General features: G+C 43.4%; 1 protein-coding gene across 1 annotated transcript in view; it reads right to left on the bottom strand.

Moving 5' to 3' along the window:
• Positions 1 to 20,745: 20,745 nt before the first annotated feature.
• The window catches only part of LOC142139603 (nectin 1a-like), an 83,901-nt gene continuing 81,879 nt past the window's right edge, over positions 20,746 to 22,767 (bottom strand). Inside the window, exon 9 of the mRNA XM_075197349.1 lies at positions 20,746 to 21,266. Coding sequence (XP_075053450.1) covers positions 21,191 to 21,266 — 76 coding nt within the window. The 3' untranslated portion in view covers positions 20,746 to 21,190. The remainder of the gene's footprint in view (positions 21,267 to 22,767) is intronic.

Genomic DNA, 22,767 nt, shown 5'->3' on the forward strand with positions numbered 1-22,767 from the left:
GATTTCACAATGCCCCGCCCCCTCCAGACTTGTTCTTCACTTCCCCTCAGGGATCAACCAAAGATGAAGATGTAAAAGTAGGCAAGTATGTCCTACATATATATGCTTACTCCAGCCTTCTTTCAGGAATGGGAGATTGAGCTTTTTTGTTTTTTTTTACTATAGTGTAATATCACTTAGGAAACCACACTGAGTTCCATCTCTGCTATGCAGCGTCGGACTGGCCCACCGGGGTGCTGGGGTATTCCCCAGTGGGCCTCAATACTTGATAGCTCCGCCGCAGCTCTTTTTTTTTTTTGCCACGCGAAGGGGGGGCAAAAGCATTGGTGGCAAGTGGACAGCAACAAGCAGCCAATCGCTGGGCTGCCTGTTGCTGTATGGGGACCCATAGTGCTGTGCGGCAGCCAGGAAGTCTCACTTCACTTCCTGTCGGCTTGATCTGAGGAGCAATGCCGGTCAGACCAACTAAAGGTAATTCAGAGGGTGGGGGGTGCCTATACTAAACTATAGGGAGGAGGGGCTGCCTACACTAAACTATAGGGAGGAGAGGCTGTCCATGCTAAACTATAGGGTGGGGGGACTGCCTATGCTAAACTATAGGGTGGGGGGGCTGCCTATGCTAAACTATAGGGAGGGGGGGGGCTGCACAGAGAAAACTATAGGGAGAGGGGGCTATAATGTATGAGGGAATGGGGGGTGGACATGGTTGGAAGGTAGGCTATTAATTTAATGTTGGAGTTTAGGAGGGGCTAATTATTTAATGGATGTTATTTTATTTGTGGGGTGATAGTGAGGCAAAATTTATTTATTGGTGGGGCAATTTACTTTATTGGTGGGGCCTATTAAATTAAGCTGGGTTGACGGGACCTTTAATTTAATGCTGGGGTGCTTTGGGTCTATAATTGAATGTGGGGCTGAGTTTGGGGAGGAGAGCTATTTATTAAATGTCAATATTAACTATTTAATGCTGGGGATGGTCGTAGGAAATAGTTATATTGAACGTATATGCTATTAATTTATTGCTGGGGCTGTTTGGAGGGAGGTTAATAGGTTAATTTATTAAATGGGAATACTATTAATTTAATTTTGGGAGTGGTTGGAGGGAAACAGATCTATTTATCAAATGTGAGTACTATTACTTTATTGTTGGGGCTGGAGAGAGGCCTAATTATTAAATGTGAGTGCTGTTAATTTAATGCCGGGGATGGTTGGAGTTTTCTAAATTTCATATACCCATTTTTTTTCCAAATAGGGCCTCCAACATTCCAGGATCCAGACAAGCAGCAACTGATCTAAAGAATCCAGCAACCACAGGTGGTGAAAGTGACAAGACAGGTAGGAGAGAGCAGGACAGTCTGCCAACTGTCCTGAATCTGGTGGGGCAGTCCCGAATTTGGGTGAATGTCAGGATTTGGTCCGACTACAAGTACAGTTGGGAGGTATGTCCTGCTTCACACTGTACTGCTTGTGACGGCAGAACTGCGTGCACCTAACAGTAGTGCACACAGTTTTGCCTGTGTATTTGTCTAACATTTGTATGAAATGATAACCCCTTGTCTTAAGTGCACCAGGCCCCCCAACAGCCCCTTGGTTACGCTACAAGGTACTAGGTGGGCTCCAGTCATTGGTTTCCCCGGTGGGCCCTTCATGCCCCAGTCCGACACTGCTGATATGATATATAAGGCTGAAAACATCTCAGTATAGAAGGATTTGCTTTTGGTCTAAACAGTCTGGAATGCATGCACACACACACACACAAACACGCACATACACACACAAACACACACATACACATACACACACAAACACACCTCATGTGTGAATTCATTCTAAAACTGCTGAGAGTGACTATTATTGATTTTTTATGAATGCAAGTGAGAACAATTAGTGCCATGTTATTGTATTAAGCATGCATGCCAACTTTTAAAACTTCTCCCCCAGGACATTCCAGAGGAGAAGTCTTGTAGCAGGGGGGAAGGAGGGGCGTGGTAATGTTGTCGCGTCACCATAGCCCCGCCCCCACTATAAAATGCAAAACTGCACTGCATTAAATAGCGGGGGTGGGGCTAAATGACATGATTAAGCCCCACCCCCACCATTCAATGCCGTGCATTTCGGCGAATCTGGGAGGTTTACCTACTCTTCCGTGAGTCCAGCAGGACTCCCCGAAATTCGGGAGCCTCCAGGGAATTCTGGGAGAGTAGGCAAGTGTAGTATTAAGATTTTGTTCATTTCAAATCAACATGTGACATGCTGTTTATATTTTTGAGCAGATACTTAGAGCAATTATTTATTTCACTGGTAACATGTATGTAAGTGCATTTATCACCATGTGTTTGTAGTATATTGCTGATTATTTAAATTCACATGCAATATGTGGCTTGATTTATATGTGCTATATGATTGCAATATAATGCTGTTATTATACTGTTGCTATTTGAAATATCTCTTCTCTGTTGTAATGTACAGGATAGATAGATAGATAGATAGATAGATAGATAGATAGATAGATAGATAGATAGATAGATAGATAGATAGAGCCCTATTTGCCACACCTCTTCTGCATAGGGACAGGTGAGGTCCTGAGAACTCTGCAGGGAAAGCTGCATACAGAGTCAATTCCCACACAGTCTTTCCCATAACACACAAATACACAGGTGCACTATATGGGTGTTGCTGGATTGTTGTCTGTGATTGGTTTGCAGTGTTTGGCTTGGGGATAAAAGAGTGTGTTATTCATTTAGGTGTGACTGATGCTGGAAGAGCTCAGTAGAGAGCCAGACTGTGTATAGTTAGCAGTTGGATCACCAGGAGGTCTAAACAACGTGGGGTTGTTTACTGGTGTCATCTTGACAAGACTATTGCTGTTTATTGTGATGCAAACAATAAAAGTACATTTGACTTGAAGCAAGAAGTTTACGGATTCTGATGTCTGTGGGGCGTCAGTGTCACTAGATGTCAGAAGTGCTAATATATATATATATATATATATATATATATATATATATATATATGTAGTGGTGGAAGTGGGGGTATATGGGGTATGTCATACCGCCACTTCTCCTACTGCCTTCAATGTAACACATTCATTTACATTCCCATTTCCCATCACATTTTTCATACCGCCAGTTCTGAATTTACACTTCAACTACTGTATATATAAATATATATTTATATTACTATTTTTACATAGAGGCACCAGCCCTGCGCTGACTGGCCTATCAGTGGGCTGGTTGAGGATTGAGGCCAGAGCTCCACCAGCCCTGAGCTGAAGTCATTTTGCAGACAGGCTGTGATTCTCTCCAAACAGCAAGACAATCCCCTGAAAATATGTCATGTCCACCTCTTTATACAATACCTTGCACACTGAAGTCTTGTTTCTGCAGCATTCCGCACAGCAGTCTGCCTCATCTGTAAATGCCTTAACTACACCCTGCTCCTTCTATCTGCCTGGGCAAACTTGTGCATTAACTACAGAAGATATCTAGTTATATTTACCAAAATTGAGGAGCCCAGCATGTCCAAAGCTGTGTTTGTGCCGTGACGTGGCCACCTCGTACTTTGCAAATGACTGCCACACTATCTGCAGGACCACCGTGTCTCTACAAGAGGCTTACGCAGCAGCCAGAGCTCACAGAGAAATGTTTCTATTCACTCCAGAAGTCTGCTGTCAACTCCCTAAGTCTCATTTACTAAACATTGCATCTTGTTACAAATCTGCATAAAACTACGATGTGACAGGATGAGCTTAGTCTTCCACCCGCTATTATCTATCATAAGTTTATTTTGAGCTCCCTCTTATCATCAGTAACCTGCTGTTACTGACAATCAAACAGGGCGTTGGGTTCCACACAGGAAGGATTAGAGGTTAGCCCTTAACTGTCGGTCACAGGAACACAGCTGGCAATAGGGATCAGGTAAGTTCTGCAAGTAGAATGGTGTCTATTTGCTCATAAGTAGCAAAACATTAGCGGTTACACACCCCACTGTGGTCACCCCAGAAGTACAAGATGGTATATAAGTTAGAATACACTTTACATGCTCAGTACAGCTATTTATATACAGTGTCTGACACACATATTGTCAGGGGGTGATACAGCCCCCTGCCCATACCTGGCACTGCCAAGTCTGAGATATCACATTTAGGAACTGATTCATTCAGGAACGTAAATGCCGATTTGTGCTGCGTTTTAAGTTAAATTGCACTGCACATGCCCAGAAATGAACCATTCGCCAGTGAACACAAGTGTATGCAGTTTATCTCTGAGCACAAAGGACACTTCCTATAGCAGGAGGGGACAGGGCGTATGCACATAGTCAGTGTACAGTAAGGGCGCCGCGTACCAAGCTACAGCCCAAGCAGCAGCGTCAAATTCAAGCTCTGGGCATTTCTCAGTTATGTGTTCTTCAGTCGTATCACTTGCACCACTTTATTAGACATTTACATTCTTCTTCACACTTGGTGCATCGTGCCGCAATTCAACCTTTCATGGCGCAGCAGCATTTGGCATTAACCCTTTCAGTCCTTTCATTTTCTTAACCACACCTGGGGGAATGAGGAGGACCCTCTGAGCCTTCACTTGTGGCCACTAGATCATCATCATCATCATCATCATCATCTATTTATATAGTGCTACTAATTACGCATCGCTGCACATAGAACTCATTCACATCAGTCCCTGCCCCATTGGAGCTAACGGTCTAAATTCCCTAACATAAACAGACAGACAGACTGAGAGAGACTAAGGTCAATTTAATAGCAACCAATTAACCTACCAGCATGTTTTTGGAATGTGGGAGGAAACCGGAGCACCCGGAGGAAACCCACGGAAACACGGGCAGAACATACAAACTCCACACAAATAAGGCCATGGATGGGAATCGAACTCATGACCCCAGTGCTGTGAGGCAGAAAAGCTAACCACTGAGCCACCGTGCAGATGTGCTCTCTGTCCTATCAATCCTTTTCCCTGCTATATGCCCCATCAGCCCCAGCACTTATTATATGCTTTATGTCCTGCCGAGTTTATCCTGTGGCCCAAGCTCTTATTCTGAAACGACGAGGGTTAGAGGGCCGCACGTATGGCTTGTCAGGTTGCCCATCACTGACACAGATGGCTCGCCCTGCTCCTCTCCTCAGCTTTTTTACATAGTTACATCTTGTGCAGCAAACAAAACAAAAACTGCAATATTTAGTAATTAAATTTAAAAAAAATATAGAGACACAATACACGTTATATTCAAGGGCAACATCTGGCATTTTCACATTATTAATGTAGCAATCTTATCCTTAGAGATAAGAAATAAACTGTTCCCATATACTCCAAAACTATGTTGTAGACAGCTAATCTCTGCTCTACTCTGTGACCTTGTGTCTCTTGGTCACAGACATTGGAGAGCATTGTGATATCACTATAATACCATGCAGAGCATTGTTAGATTGCTGTTAGACATTGCAGAGCATTGTTACATGACTATAAGACAGTGCAGAACATTGTTATAAGACAGTGCAGATCATTGTTATATGACTATAAGACATTCCAGAGTATTGAAATATCACTATAAAACATTGCAGAGCATTGAAATAGCACTATAGCACATTGCAGAGCATTATGTCACTATAATACCATACAAAACATTGTTAGATTGTTGCAGAGCATTGTTATATGACTATAAGACATTGCAGAGCATTGTTATGTCCTTATAAGACATTGCAGAGCATTGAATATTCCTATAACACATTGCAGAGCATTGTTATGTCACTATACCATGCAGAGCATTGTTTGATCACTTTAACACATTGCAGAGCATTATTATATGACTATAATACATTGCAGAGGATTGTTATATCACTATAATACATTGCAGAGCATTGTTATATGGCTATAATACATTGCAGAGAATTGCTATATGACTATAAGACAGTGTAAAACATTGTTATATGACTATAAGACATTGCAGAGCATTGTTATGTCCTTATAAGACATTGCAGAGCATTGAATATTCCTATAACACATTGCAGAGCATTGTTATGTCACTATACCATGCAGAGCATTGTTTGATCACTTTAACACATTGCAGAGCATTATTATATGACTATAATACATTGCAGAGGATTGTTATATCACTATAATACATTGCAGAGCATTGTTATATGGCTATAATACATTGCAGAGCATTGTTATATGGCTATAATACATTGCAGAGAATTGCTATATGACTATAAGACAGTGTAAAACATTGTTATATGACTATAAGACCTTGTAGAGCATTGTCATATCACTATAAGACAGTGTAGAGCATTGTTATATGACTGTAACAGCAGAGCATTGCTATATCACTAGGCTAACTATTTCAGCACCCAACTCTACCACTTTAGCACCGGCCCTTTCACCAATAAATATTGCTCACTTAGGAATTAAATTAATCACAAGTTAGACAGGAGCAAAACTGCAACAAAATGTCATGTTAATTGAAGAACAGGTGCAAAGCTAGCAAGTGCCCAATTCTCACAGTATTAGTAAGTTCATATTTTGCAGAATTTATAGTATACAAATAGAGTTGGAAAGACTACATTCTGATGTGTGCTGTGTTTGCAGTAGGTCACGTATTCCAGACATACCAAAATGATGGGGGGATTCCACATGGGCCAAATTCCATCAGAGAATTATGAAAATTATGCGAGTCAAATTCGTAATGTAGACAATATCCCTCTGAGCTGTTTGTATAATTGTGTTCATCTCTAATAACTTAAAGACTATCTGTATTACTCTTGGCATGGGAATACACAACTCTGCTGCAGTGCAAGACAAAAAACGTGTCATATTAAAAGTATATGACAATATATAAAGACTGCCAACTCAGAGCTGATGCAAAAGGGAAGAGCAAGACCGTGGCTTTGACTCCTCACACTTAGGGCTAGATTTACTAAACTGCAGGTTTGGAAATGTGGAGATGTTGCCTATAGCAACCAATCAGATCTCAGCTTTCATTTATTTAGTGCAGTCTACAAAATGACAGCTAGAATCTGATTGGTTGCTATAGGCAACATCTCCACTTTTTCAAACCTGCAGTTCAGTAAATATTCCCCTATATTATTCTAGTTTCAGTGCTACTCACGTTTCTATCTGTCATTTCTGTGTCTGCTATTCCTGGCTGCTCTGCCAGGTATTACGTAGTTTCTTCCATTCCCTCAGTCTGTATTTACTTTGGCAAATCCTTGACTGCCAAAGTTCTGTCAGTAATCACTGGTTCATCGTTTCCCATTAATATTATTATTATTATTATTATTTATTTATATAGTGCCAGCATAAATCACTTTCAATTGGGAAAAACCACTGCAGAAAAACAAGACTGGGTATTAACAAGTAGAATACGAGGTAAGAGAGGACCTTGCTCACAAGCAGGGCCAGATTAAGGGAATGGAGGCCCCTGGGCTAAGGGGGCCTCCATTCCCCCGTGAGGGCCCCCCCCCCCGTGATCCAAGCTGCCCCCCCCCCCCCCCCCCCCAGCACTTACCTCCTTCTCGTGCGCGCTGTATGCTGTACGCTCTTTCCTCAGTAAGGAGACTACAGCGCGCCGCGGAAGGACCGCAGCGAAAGTGCTCAGCAGCACTGATCGCGCCGGGGGCGCCCCCGACCGATCAATACTGCTGCTGAGCACTTTCAAGGGCCCCCTGGATGCCATAGGACCCTGAGCTGTAGCCCAGTTAGCCCTATGGTTAAACCGGCCCTGCTCACAAGCTCACAATTTATAGGAAATCCTGTCTCTTAACTGAGCATTCCATTAACCCTTTTATTCTCCTAGATTCATGAACATCGCTTATATGGCACCAAGTTACATCTCTCGTATTCCGCCTAGTCATTCACCTTCATTTCTGTTTTCTCTCCTTCCCCCATATTTTAATAAAGTGTCGTTGCTGTTATCTGTTATCATTTTCTTTGCGTCACGCCCTCCACTTTCTGTCACAGTCTGGTTTACTTTTCCACTCTATCACCTCCTTTCAGGGCTGGGTAGCCATCTAGCAAATACCAGGTAGGTCATTGCCCTCATGGGTCAATTCGGGCTGCAAAGTTTGCTGCCACTCAGAGATGGCCACAGACAGCCTGGCAAACAAAGGAGAACAGTCAAATGGGCCACTGACAGCTAATGTAGGATTTGGAGGGGCCGTGTGTGCTGTACCTGCGACATTGTAAGATCGTCTCTTCCAATTGCACCCTCTGATGCTCAGCCAATGGATGAGAGGGGCAGTCCGAGTGTGTTTTACCAGCGCGGAAGCATCAACTTCTCCGACGGCGCAGTCTGGATGTGCTGCCAAGCCAATTAATGATGGGAGCAGTGACCAACTCAAGCTTCCAATATATCCGTGCACAAAAAAAATTGTCAAATGTATGAAACTTCAAACAGAAAAGACATACTAATCACAGGAACATACATTTGTGTTTTCAACTATAATATCTCAAATAAACTTGAGGTTCTTAGTACACATGTTGATCAAATTATGAATGCCCACCTACCACGGCAAGGTGACCTCATTCAGATGGGAGCTAGTGACAAATTATTTCTATACCATATGTATCTCTGTTGCATCTGCATGCAGGTTATAGATGATGATGGAATATCAATATACAGAGAATATCTGAAATAAACTTGAGGGTCTTAGTGCACATTTTGATCAAATTGTGAATGTCCATCTACCATGACAAGTACAGCAGTAAACAAGGACATTTTATACACAAGTGATTCTCCAAAATGCATCACGGGAAACGCCCAATGTGTCAATTAGATGAAATAGGTAAATAAAAGTAGTGGTTATATTGACACAGATACATATAATAAAGCTACATTTATATGTAGAAACCCAAGTCAGGTACCGAAATACATTAAAACATATTACACCCAGCGCTATCACAATGCTGTGAATGTAACTATTACTAGCTAGCTTAATAACAAAATCTGACCTAAGGATCTGAGTCATTATATGTACAAATGGATTCACAATTACATATACATCCTGTCCAGCATCGGAAGATGTGTTGGAATCACGTCAGAGGTGGAGGAGATGAAGAGGACCTAGTTAATACCAGGTAATGGCTGAAACCAGTATCATGTAAGTGTCTGTGTAAGCCGGAGGGAGTGGGAGGAGAGAGAGGGGGAGGAGAGGAGGGAGGTCGGCGGAGGAGAGAAAGGAAGAAGAGGGAGGAGGGAGGGATGAAGAGATAGAGCGGTGGAAGGGGAGGAGAGAGAAGGGTGGGGAAAGGAGATAGAAGAGGGAGTGGGAAAGAGTGAGAGGAGGATGGGAGGAGAGAGAGTGGAGGGAGAAGGAGGAGAGGAGGGAGGTCGAGGGAGGAGAGAAAGAAAGAAGGGGGAGGAGGGAGGGATGAAGAGATAGAGCGGTGGAAGGGGAGGAGAGAGAAGGGTGGGGAAAGGAGATAGAAGAGGGAGGGGGGAAGAGAGAGAGGAGGGGGAGGAGAGAAAGGAAGAAGGGGGAGGAGTGAGGGGAGAGGAGGAAGAGAGTGAAGGGAGGGGGAGAAGAGAGAGCGCAGAGGGAGGAGGAGAGAGAGGAGGGAGGGATGAAGAGATAGAGCGGAGAAAGGGGAGGACAGAGGAGGGAGGGGGAAAGAGAGAGGAGGAAGGGAGGAGAGAGAGTGGAGGGAGAAGGAGGAGAGGAGGGAGGTCGAGGGAGGAGAGAAAGAAAGAAGGGGGAGGAGGGAGGGATGAAGAGATAGAGCGGTGGAAGGGGAGGAGAGAGAAGGGTGGGGAAAGGAGATAGAAGAGGGAGGGGGGAAGAGAGAGAGGAGGGGGAGGAGAGAAAGGAAGAAGGGGGAGGAGTGAGGGGAGAGGAGGAAGAGAGTGAAGGGAGGGGGAGAAGAGAGAGCGCAGAGGGAGGAGGAGAGAGGAGGGAGGGATGAAGAGATAGAGCGGAGAAAGGGGAGGACAGTAGAGGGAGGGGGAAAGAGAGAGGAGGAAGGGAGGAGAGAGAGTGGAGGGAGAAGGAGGAGAGGAGGGAGGTCGAGGGAGGAGAGAAAGAAAGAAGGGGGAGGAGGGAAGGGAGAGAGGAGGAGGGGAGTGAAGGGAGGGGGAGAAGAGAGAACGCGGCAGGAGGGGGAGGAGAGAGGAGGGAGGGATGAAGAGATAGAGCGGAGGAAGGGGAAGAAAGAGGAGGGAGGGGAAAGGAGAGAGAAGAGGGAGGGGGAAGAGAGGAGAGGGGGGTAGGAGAGAAAGGAAGAAGGGGGAGGAGGGAGGGGAGAGGAGGAAGAGAGTGAAGGGAGGGGGAGAAGAGAGAGCGCAGAGGGAGGGGGAGGAGAGGGAGGGGTGAAGAGATAGAGCGGAGGAAGGGGAGGAGAGAGGAGGGAGGGGGAAAGAGAGAGAGGAGGAAGGGAGGAGAGAGTGGAGGGAGAAGGAGGAGAGGAGGGAGGTCGAGGGAGGAGTGAAAGAAAGAAGGGGGAGGAGGAGGAGAGTGAAGGGAGGGGGAGAAGAGAGAATGCGGCGGGAGGGGGAGGAGAGAGAGGAGGGAGGGATGAAGAGATAGAGCGGAGGAAGAGAGGAGGGAGGGGAAAGGAGAGAGAAGAGGGAGGGGGAAGAGAGAGAGAGAGAAGGGAGGGGCAAGGAGAGAGGAAGGAGGGGGAAAGAGAGAGAGGTGGGAGGGGGAGGGGAAAGAGGATGAGAGAGAGGTGGGAGGGGGGAGGGGAGAGAGGATGGAGGGGAGGAAAGAAGGGAGAGATGAGGGAGGGGGAGAACAGAGAGGAGGGTGGGGGAGAAGAGAGAGAAGCGAGGGAGAGAAGAGAGGAGGGAGTGGGAGGAGAGAGGGGGAGGAGAAAGGGGAGGGAGGATGATGAGAGAAAGGAGGGAGGAAAGGAAAGAGCTATATATGCACTGTGGGGAGCGAGCTGTCAGTGGCTGCTCTCACTTACCCCCACAGCGCAAACAGCTTCAGTCCTGACCTCTATCTCATCTCACTGCTGTCAGACCATAGCGGTGTTGGAGTCAGTCACCAGAAGCTGAAAGGAGACAGAGAGAAAAGACAGGTGGTTGGTGGACAGCGTCCCTTGTATTCTGGCACCCTGGGCGATCGCACATGCCGCACCGCCCTAGTTACGGCCCTGGAGATACGAATGCTGACCACTGTGCCGCCATGCTGATTCAAATGAAGCCATCAGCTCCCACCAAGATTTGAACTCTGATCGCTTACCATTACACCATGGAATCATCTTTTAATCTCTGTCTCTTCGCTTGAATCAACACAGAGCTGAATTTTAAGGGTGAGATCTGGCTGTGCCACACAAAGATGAGTTTTCACAATGATCGGATTGCATCCAGCTGGTATGTATTATGGATGCATATGGAATACAAACTAATTATATTTTGTGTTTGAGGATTTTGAGGTCAGATCTGACAGATCTCGGCTTAGTTCTGGTCAAACAGCACAAATCTGGTTAATTAGACGCTTACGACAAGGGCTGGTTCACAGGGAGGTCATGCAGGATAACTGGATGATGACTACACATATGCTGATGCGATCATCCAGCTCATTGATTTTAATTATATATTTTTCATGCATTGTGGTCTCTGGTTTCCACAGACATGAAGTGGGCGGTTTGGCATTTTGACCAATTGCCAGTCTAAATCTGCATGTAGGTTGACAGCAGTTGTATTACTCAACATAGGGCTGTTTGCTCATTGTCTGTAAAGAGAATAGAACATGGAGTGTTGCCCTGTGCCAAGAACAGCTAAAATAAGTGCGTTCTTGGGATTACGGTGCTTGTATGTCTGTCCAGAATATGAACAGAAATACAATACTCTCCTATTGTTATGTATATTAGTAAAGTGGTTACAAAAAACAAAGACAACTAATTACTAGACACAGAAACATGCATATGCTATTTTTTATTAAATACACACAAATATCCAGGCTCTAAATAAATAGCAAAGCATCCATATCTCACACTGCTAGTTACAAATTGCAGAATAAACTAGAGGTATATTTTGTCAGTGAAACAGAAGAAACACTGAAGGTCATTTGTATGGCAAACAACCATTTAAGAGCATGTGAGAAAAATAAAATTATATATATATATATATATATATATATATATATATATATAAAAAGGAATTTGCTAGCTACTGCTACATCTATTAACAAAAACAAATCAAAATGCAGTTGAAAAATGTTTAAAAGCAAGTGTAACAATCTTGTAAAATATGCAGAATACCATATCAACCAGCGACCACACCTACAATAAAAAAAAGTCTGGCAAATATAATATTAACAGCTCCAAGCATCTGTAGCCGATTAAATAGTTATTCAGGGAGAGAGATCCATTTAGCAGTCCACCGCCAGCATCTTGGGTTGCGGACGTGTTCTCAGAAACATTAAAGAAACAGATCTGCGGATAGAGTCTCACGCCCCTGTATTACATACAAATCACATAGTTAGTAGCGGTAGCGTTAATATGCAGGTAAGACCAAAGAACGTGTACCTTCTAAAACGTGGCCTGCATACGTACATACATAGCAGTTGTCTTTGTGGGATTTCCATTAGAATTCAAATGAGTGTATAAACTTTGATGAGAGGTATATATGCCGGGACTTATCCTGTCGCCACGAAAATGTCGACAGGCTAAATGCCGACATATTCAATTTGTCGACAAGCTTACAATTAGTAATGTCTATGGTCACAATGTCGACATCAAGCGAGCACTGCCGGCGGGTCCAGCGGAACTGCTGGCACAAAACAGTTATTAAAAAAACAAACTGGCAGCTGTCGGACCCAACGGCAATATAGCTGCCGGCAAAGGGTTAAATGATTTTAAAAAAAGAGGGTGTGCTCCCTCCCCAATCAGATTGACCCTAGCCCTGCCAGTCTATTGCTGGTACTAGCAAAATCAGGGAGGGGGGGCAGCAGAGAATGTGGGGTCCCGCCCCCCAATTTTACTTCAAATATTTACAATGATTGAACAGAATCGACCAGCGTTAAAAGACAATATGACACAGGCTACATCTGTACTAAACATTCATGAGTGTCAAGCAAAAGCCAGATTGCATAGTAAGGTTTAGCAAGGAACTGAAATAAAATAAAATAATTTGAAAAGAAATGCGGCAATCAGATTTGAAAGATTAGCCGGTAGAAAACTAAAGTACAGACAATATTATGATCATTTAGACATATCTAGAGTCTAAATTCTATAACACAAGCACAAACAATAAAGTTATATTATCTAAATCCAGTTGTTCCCAGTATGTTTTTGGAATGTGGGGGGGGGAATCGGGAGCATGATACTGTGCCAAAAGTACCCAATACCATATCAAGTCTCTCAATTTACTAAATAACAAATCTTGAATAGAACATTTGTTCTCTTGTTGGTCCCTATTTACTAAAATTTAGCAATAACCAAGATTTTCATAGAAAATCTTGTAGCGCCGTAATTTAGCACTAAAATGTCACTGGGGCAGCTGAGTGATGCTGGACTCACTGGCGATACTGGCTGTCAGCGGAGACTTACCGCTTCGCCAGCCAGTCCTGCATGTATCTGCGTATGTGTGACCTGGCTTTGCCGAGAATTGAACCCATGACCCCAGTGATGTGAGGCAGGAATGCTGCCCGCTGTGCCACAATGCTGTCCGTCAGTAAAAAATAAATAATATAAATAAATATAAAACTTTTAACAATGGTTAAAAAAAAGAAACAACTAATAATGATGCTGCCAATCAGCATTGAATAAAAATGCTCTGTTTAAATAATAATTTTTTCACGCAAATATCTTCAGTTATCGCTTTGCTTAAATAGGCTTAAAAGCCCGGCAAAACCTCTTGATATACTGGGAGGCGCCCTATCCCTGGCGACAAACACCCGTTTTCATCAGAGAAATGGGTTATCTCCCATTCATATAGAGACCCTTTAATTTCAAATCACTTAAGTTCAAAATATTTTGTTTTTTTAATGTGACATTGTTTTATGTTACTAGAACATCTGGAGAAATAAAAATCTGTTCAGGAGTGATTTTGGCCTATTATTGCAGGAAGATCCGCTCCAGGTTGTTGAGGTTAAGACACTTATGCTGCCTAATGTTCAAAAAATGCCACCGATTCTCTATTGGATTGAGATCAGGGCATTGGTTGGGCCGTTATATGACGTATTTTTATTCTTGAGCCACTCCAATGTTAGTTTGGCCTTGTGTTTTACATTATTGTCTTACTGAAAGATGACCTTTCACCCAAACTGCAGTTTTCCAGCAAACTGAAAACGGTTCTCTTGCAGTATTTCCATATATTTGCACGGATGAAAAGCAATCCCACAGCACAATGCTACCACCACCATACTTCCCAATAGGTATAAATAGCTGATGATGATGATAGGTATGTTGCTTTATTTGCACCACACATTGTCGGGCTCTGGACCCGGAGTCCGGTTGCCTCTAACCTGACTCAGTATCTCTGTACCGCTTCTCCTGCTCCAGGCGCTGGCTGTGTTGCTGGCTTCTTCCCTCTCATACACCTGCTCTCTAGCAGTGGGCAAGTCGCTCTACACGAGATTTAAAGAAGCAGCCACATGACAGCCAATCCAGATCTAATTAGCCAGTCTATTTAATCCTGCTCTGAGCACCAATCTGTGCCAAAGTATTAGTCTCCTACCTTTACTTCAGCGTTCCGGTGAATATTGTGACTATTCCTGTGACTGCTAACTCAGACCAATCCTGACCTTCCTTCTGCTTATCATTTGGTCCTGCTTCTGGTCCTGAATGTTGCTGACCCAGCGTGTTCTGACGCTCCTTCCTGTCAGTCAATTTAGCACTACGCAGTCCACCCATGTACCAGTTCCTGACAAGTTGACCAGTCCCCTTCTGTCTGATACTAGCTTGCCACAGCTAGATGACGGGCAGAGGGACACGACCTGTGAACCCACCACCAGTAAAGCCCAAAACCATTTGAGGGGGTCCCGGGTGAAGACTGGGGGTTCGTTATACTCCACGCCTCTGTTACTGCCAGGTTGATGGAAAGAAAATCCAAAAAATATGCTAGAAGTGTGGCACACTTATTGCTTTAAACTTTGTCTATCTTGGTCTCATCCGACCACAAAACTTTTTGCCACATCACAATTGGGTCACTCTCATGCATTGGTTTGGCAAACTTCAGATGTGCTTATAGTACATGGTTCATTTTGAGTAATTGCTACTTTTTTGCCCTCCTCCCATGTAGTCAGTGTTGTGCAGAGCTCTTGATATGCTTGACTGGTGAACCTTTATTCCAGTCTCAGCTGCTGGCTTATTCATAGTGGCTTCATGTAGAAGTCTCCTTCTTGTTTGTTCAGACAGTTTTGAGGGATGACCTTTATTTTGCGGTGTCCGAGTGGTTTTGATATGGTCTCCACTCCCTGGATGTTGAATCAACAGTTCCTTCTAGGGCCATCCAAACACTTGGATATTGTTTTGTACCCTTTTCCCTATTTATGTATTTGTATTACTTTTTTATCTATAACTCTGGGATGCTGTTTAGTCTCTCTTCTTCACATAAACAACCTTTTAGTGTACAAATTGTTATTCGGTAAACTGAGAGAATTGGTTAAGGGTCTGAATACTTTTACAAGGCACACACACGTATATATATATAAATGAAAAATATTTAGCAAGTAAATGTTCAATGAAAAATAATATTCGTTAATAAATTAAAGTCAGAATATATAAGATATGTAGAGCAAGCAGTACTCATTGTGGAACTCAGTGGGTCACCAGTACAGATTCCACACTTTATATTGAGCTGCGTATGGTCCCTTTACCTGCTTCACTAGTTTCTCAAACATCTAAATGAATATGGTCCCAATGACGCACTTGCAATCTGTATATTTGTATTGAGGACCTATGCACCGGATGTTGTCAGCTCCATTTATTCAACGTAAATCAACAGATGGGGGACGGTGTGCGCCATTCACCCCCAACTTTAAGTGCTCAGTAAACATCCAACCCATGTCAGTGGTCGAGAGACTTAACCCATGTCAGGCAATAACGGCTGTTCCATCTGCCGCATCGTCCTTAAACTGGTTCCTTGTGTCCTCCAGAATCTGATTCAAATGACTCACTGTAACCAACAAAGCCCTCAACAACACCACCCCTTGATACATCTCAAAGCAGGTCTCAATATTCTCACCTTCTACGATAAATCTCTGACCTGCGCTTCACCTCATCTCGGGTGAACACTTCTCCTTCCCACCTACAAGATTTCTCCCGTGCTGCTACCCACTTCCTTAACAATGTTTGTCCTGTTATCCCTACTTTACGGCACTGCGGTGCACTATGGTGCGCTATAAATCTACAAAAATAATAATCTGTACAGTTCTCTTTAGAGATGAGCGCACTCGGATTTCGTGAATCCGAGCCCACCCGAACGTTGCCGATCCGAGTCGGATCCGAGACAGATCCGGGTATTGGCGCCAAATGAAAACCTGAAACCGAGGCTCGGAGTAAAATCCCGCTGTCGGATCTCGCGATACTCGGATCCTATAAATTCCCCGCTAGTCGCCGCCATCTTCACTCGGGCATTGATCAGGGTAGAGGGAGGGTGTGTTAGGTGGTCCTCTGTCCTGGTAGATCTCGTGCTGTGCTGTTTAGTTCTGTGCTGTGCTGTGCTGTGTTCTGCAGTATCAGTCCAGTGGTGCTGTGTGCTGTGCTCTGTCAATTTTGAGTTCAGTGGTGCTGCTGGGTCCTGTGCTGTGTCCTGTTCAGTCCAGTGGTGCTGTGTCCTGTGCTCTGTGCTTCTAAGGGCATAGTTATTTACCCATTATTCCCAAGTGTTTAAAAAATTAAAAAAAAGTTATAAAAAAAATACAAAAAAATAATTAAAAAAAAATTTTATTACAACAAAATTTGCAAAACCAATCCTGCAGTATAAGCCCATTGGTACTGCAATTTTACCAAGTTCACACATTCTGCAGTATCTTGTGCTACATATAATGGAGACCAAAAATTTGGAGGATAAAGTAGGGAAAGATCAAGACCCACTTCCTCCTAATGCTGAAGCTGCTGCCACTAGTCATGACATAGACGATGAAATGCCATCAACGTCATCTTCCAAGCCCGATGCCCAATCTCCTAGTACAGGGCATGTAAAATCCAAAAAGCCCAAGCTAAGTAAAAGTAGCAAAAAGAGAAACTTAAAATCATCTGCTGAGAAACGTAAAGTTGCCAATATGCCATTTACGACACGGAGTGGCAAGGAACGGCTTAGGCCCTGGCCCGTGTTCATGACTAGTGGTTCAGCTTCACCCAAGGATCTTAGCCCTCCTCCTCCTCCCCCCCTACAAAAAATTGAAGAGAGTTATGCTGTCAGCAACAAAACAGCAAACAACTCTGCCTTCTAAAGAGAAATTATCACAAATCCCCAAGGCGAGTCCAAGGGTGTTGGTGGTTGTCAAGCCTGACCTTCCCATCACTGTACGGGAAGAGGTGGCTCGGGAGGAGGCTATTGATGATGTAGCTGGCGCTGTGGAGGAACTTGATGAGGATGGTGATGTGGTTATTGTAAATGAGGCACCAGGGGGGGAAACAGCTGATGTCCATGGGATGAAAAAGACCATCGTCATGCCTAGTCAGAAGACCAAAAAGTGCACCTCTTCGGTCTGGAGTTATTTTTATCCAAATCCGGACAACCAATGTATGGCCATATGTAACTTATGTAAAGCTCAAATAAGAAGGGGTAAGGATCTTGCCTACCTAGGGACATCCTCCCTTATACGTCACCTGAATAACCTTCATAGTTCAGTGGTTAGTTCAGGAACTGGGGCTAGGACCGTCATCGGTACAGGGACACCTAAATCCCGTGGTCCAGTTGGATACACACCAGCAACACCCTCGTCAACTTCCTCCACGATCTCCATCAGATTCAGTCCTGCAGCCCAAGTCAGCAGCCAGACTGAGTCCTCTTCAATACGGGATTCATCCAAGGAATCCTGCAGCGGTACGCCTACTACTGCCACTGCTGCTGTTAGTCGGTCATCTTCCCAGAGGGGAAGTCGTAAGACCGCTAAGTCTTTCACAAAACAATTGACCATCCAACAGTCGTTTGCCATGACCACAAAATACGATAGTAGTCACCCTATTGCAAAGCGTATAACTGCGGCTGTAACTGCAATGTTGGTGTTAGACGTGCGCCAGGTGTCCGTCATCAGTGGAGTGGGATTTAGAGGGCTGATGGAGGTATTGTGTCCCCGGTACCAAATCCCATCGAGATTCCACTTCACTAGGCAGGCGATACCAAAAATGTACAGAGAAGTACGATCAAGTGTCCTCAGTGCTCTAAAAAATGCGGTTGTACCCACTGTCCACTTAACCACGGACATGTGGTTCTGGGCAAACAAAGGACTATATGACTGTGACAGCCCACTGGTAGATGCATCCCCTTCCGCAGCAACAGCAACAGCTGCATCAGTAGCAGAATCTACAAAATGGCTGCTCGTGCAAAGGCAGGCAACATTGTGTATTACAGGCTTTAATAAGAGGCACAACGCTGACAACATATTAGAGAAACTGAGGGAAATTATCTCCCAGTGCCTTACCCCACTTAGACTCTCATTGGGATTTGTGGTGTCAGACAATGCCAGTAACATGAGTCAAGCGCAGTGGAGACTGATTTCCGTGTTGTGCAAGGTTCTCCAGCCGTTTGAACTTGCCACACGAGAAGTCAGTTCCGACACTGCCAGCTTGAGTCAGGTCATTCCCCTGATCAGGCTGTTGCAGAAGCAGCTGGATAAAGTGAGGGAGGAGCTGGTAAACCATTGCGATTACACCAAGCATGTAGCTCTTGTGGATGTAGCCCTTCGTACGCTTTGCCAGGATCCGAGGGTGGTCACTCTTTTAAAGTCAGAGGAATACATTCTGGCCACCGTGCTCGATCCTCGGTTTAAAGCGTATGTTGTGTCACTGTTTTCGGCGGACACAAGTCTACAGCGGTGCAAAGACCTGCTGGTCAGAAGATTGTCCTCTAAAGAGGACCGTGACATGCCAACAGCTCCACCCTCATTTTCTTCCACATCTATGGCTGCGAGGAAAAAGCTCAGTTTTCCTAAAAGAGCCGCTGGCGGGGATGCTGATAACATCTGGTCCGGACTGAAGGACCTGCCAACCATTGCAGACATGTCTACTGTCGCTGCATTGGATGCTGTCACAATTGAAAAAATGGTGGAGGATTATTTTGCTGACACCATCCAAATAGACATGTCAGACAGTCCATACTGTTACTGGCAGGAAAAAAAGGCAGTTTGGAAGCCCCTGTACAAACTGGCTCTATTTTACCTGAGTTGTCCCCCCTCCAGTGTGTACTCAGAAAGAGTTTTTAGTGCAGTGGGGAACCTGGTCAGTGAGCGGCGAAGGAGGTTGCTTCCTCAGAACGTTGAAAAAATGATGTTTATAAAAATCAATAATCAATTCCTCAATGAAGTACAGCACTGCCCTCCAGATAGTACAGAGGGACCTGTGGTTGTGGAGTCCAGCGGGGACGAATTGATAATGTGTGAGGAGGAGGAAGTACACACTGTAGGGGGAGAGGAATCAGAGGTTGAGGATGAGGACGACATTTTTCCTCTCAGTAGAGCCTGTTTAGTTTGTACAGGGAGAGATGAATTGTTTTTTTGGTGTGGGGGCCCAAACAAACCAATCATTTCAGCCACAGTTGTTTGGTAGGCCCTGTCGCTGAAATGATTGGTTTGTTAAAGTGTGCATGTCCTATTTCAACAACATAAGGGTGGGTGGGAGGGCCCAAGGACAATTCAATATGTGACCATTCAACAGTCGTTTGCCATGTTCAAAAAGTAAAACAAAATGTCAACAAATTCAAAAAATTAAACCAAAAGTAAAATGCCCTGTCATTATTTAAAACAAGAGGTATTGACGTGCTAGAATTACTGTAGTGTTTATATGTTATAAACACTACACTTGGAAGTTGGAGGAGGTATTGTGGCCCCGGTACCAAATTTAGTAACGGGGCCACTCCACTATGCAGTCCAGATAGAGGTGTATCAGATATTAAAAAACGTTGACTGTTGCTGCAAAACTTTTAAATAATATTGTGGGGAACACTACACTATGCAGTCCATAAACTTTTTTGGTGGAATTCAGACCCGTGGAGGGTTTTTTAATTATATTGTGGTGACCACTCCTCTACGCAGTCCAGATAAATTTTTGGGTGCGATTCAGACCAGTTGAGGGTTTTTAAATTATATTGTGGTGACCACTCCTCTACGCAGTCCAGGTACATTTTTTGGTGCGATTCAGACCAGTTGAGGGTTTTTAAATTATATTGTGGTGACCACTCCTCTACGCAGTCCAGGTACATTTTTTGGTGCGATTCAGACCAGTTGAGGGTTTTTAAATTATATTGTGGTGACCACTCCTCTACGCAGTCCAGGTACATTTTTTGGTGCGATTCAGACCAGTTGAGGGTTTTTAAATTATATTGTGGTGACCACTCCTCTACGCAGTCCAGGTACGTTTTTTGGTGCGATTCAGACCAGTTGAGGGTTTTTAAATTATATTGTGGTGACCACTCCTCTACGCAGTCCAGGTACAATTTTTGGTGTAATTAACACCAGTTGATGGTTTTCTTATTATATTGTGGTGACCACTCCGCTACACAGTCCAGGTACATTTTTTGGTGGGATTCAGACCTTTGAGGGTTTTTAAATTATATTGTGGTGACCACTCCTCTACGCAGTCCAGGTACAATTTTTGGTGTAATTAAGACCAGTTGATGGTTTTCTTATTATATTGTGGGGACCACTCCACTACGCAGTCCAGAAAGATACCTCGTTGCAACGTTTTGGACTAATAACAATATTGTGAGGTGTTCAGAATACACTGTAAATTAGTGGAAATGATTGTCATTGAATGTTATTGAGGTTAATAATAGCGTAGGAGTGAAAATAAGCCCAAAAACTTGATTTTTGAACTTTTTCTGCTTTTTTCAAAAAAAATCCGAATCCAAAACCTTAAATCCGAACCAAAACCTTTCGGCAGGTGTTTTGCGAAACAAATCCGAACCCAAAACCTCAAGAAAATCCGAATCCAAAACACAAAACACGAGACACCAAAAGTCGCCGGTGCACATCCCTAGTTCACTCCCGTTCATTGCAGCCATACTGAGCAGATAGATAGATATGTCCGCCCACTGGTGATGTGGTTTATCATCAGGTTTTTACTTTCATTTGTTAGAATTTGCTGCCTGGTTGTTCAGGGGATCTTCCATGACTCGGTTCATCAGTTGTAGTCCCTACATCTTCTTTCCTGTACAATAAAGGGAACAAAACAAGAATACATTTTAAGAAACGAAGGATGAAGTCAAAAACTCATTTTTTATTATTAAACCTCTATATCAGAATTATCAAACAGTAAACTCTCACTGGAATGTTTGCAGTGGGGGGTGAAAGGGGAATGGGGGGGTGGGGGGCGGTTAGAGGAGTTACAGGCACATGAAAAATAATTACAGATAAAAGAAAAAGAAAAATACAGTATAACAAATAATCACCATCATTTATGTTTCACGCTTGGTCAAAATTCAAGAAAATAGCATTGCTACGAATGGTGTTTTGATAACTCCTTAATGAAACATTTTTTTTTACTATTTTCATCCAATATAGCTTCAATAACCATACAATGATGCTATGAAAAAGACAGTCCTATCGGTCATAAATAAGCAATATAAAATTTGCTCCGATACCATAACAAATGTAAAAAAAAAAAAGTTTTCGTCATCAAACCAAAAACATCCCAATAATTGTAATATGCATCTGATCAGGAAGCTACAACGTGCCAACCATTAAGGGGTTAAATTCAGACTTAAATACTGCCGCTTTTAACACCATGAACGTCAGTTCTGAGTGTAAAAGTGTGTGACCTATATGAAAATGAAGTTGTTTTTGTTTTTTGTAAGGGAAATTGTAAAAGTTGAAAATCGTTAGTGAATGAAATCCATATAGAGTCTGTTGATTTTCAGTTTTACTCATTGCATATGTATCAAGGAATAATTCCAAAATATAAGTATTTAATCATTATATGGCATAATTATTATTTGATCTTTTGTATTTAAAATGTTTTTATTAGAATTAGGGATATTTATACCATCTCTCACTGGTAACTTTTTGAATCCTTTAGGATAGCGAATGATTCCTTTTTTAAAAAACAAAATATGTTCTTTTTATTACATTTATGTGATATTGTGTTTTTCCGGCAAACTGCTTTACTGTCATTTTCTCCATTTGCCTTCACGCATTTTAGAATCTGTTTCTTTAAAGTTGAATTTCCTTGTATCAGCAACTACGCAAGTTTCGTTTCTTAATAAGAATTGAGCTGGCGGCTGCCCAGACAGGGGGGGACTAGACGGGTACTACCCATTCTAGACTGGTATTGTGCTGTACAGACTGTGATTTGCTTATATTCAGGATTTGATCCTGATACTGGGGCCCCCCGATTCTGTAACTTTATCCATCCATCCATCCTTCCGAAGCCGAGTGCTTAATGTCTCTTAAAACAGCATTTGTACTATTATTTCTCTGAAATCTAACAAACTAAATCATTTTGTACTCCTTCACAAAACACTTTAGATATCCATCTATACATTCTTAAATATCAAACACAAAATCCCTTGTAAGCTGGCCAGACTCTTGTCCAGGCTGCACAGCATTTCACATGGACTAAGAACAGCACAGATACAGCTTGATAAGTATACAAAAGCACTGTAAAAAAAAAATGAAAGCAATGACATACTACAGAGATTGCTGTTATGCCA

The sequence above is a fragment of the Mixophyes fleayi genome, chromosome 2, assembly GCF_038048845.1.
Source record: "Mixophyes fleayi isolate aMixFle1 chromosome 2, aMixFle1.hap1, whole genome shotgun sequence".
Taxonomy (NCBI): Eukaryota; Metazoa; Chordata; class Amphibia; order Anura; family Limnodynastidae; genus Mixophyes; species Mixophyes fleayi.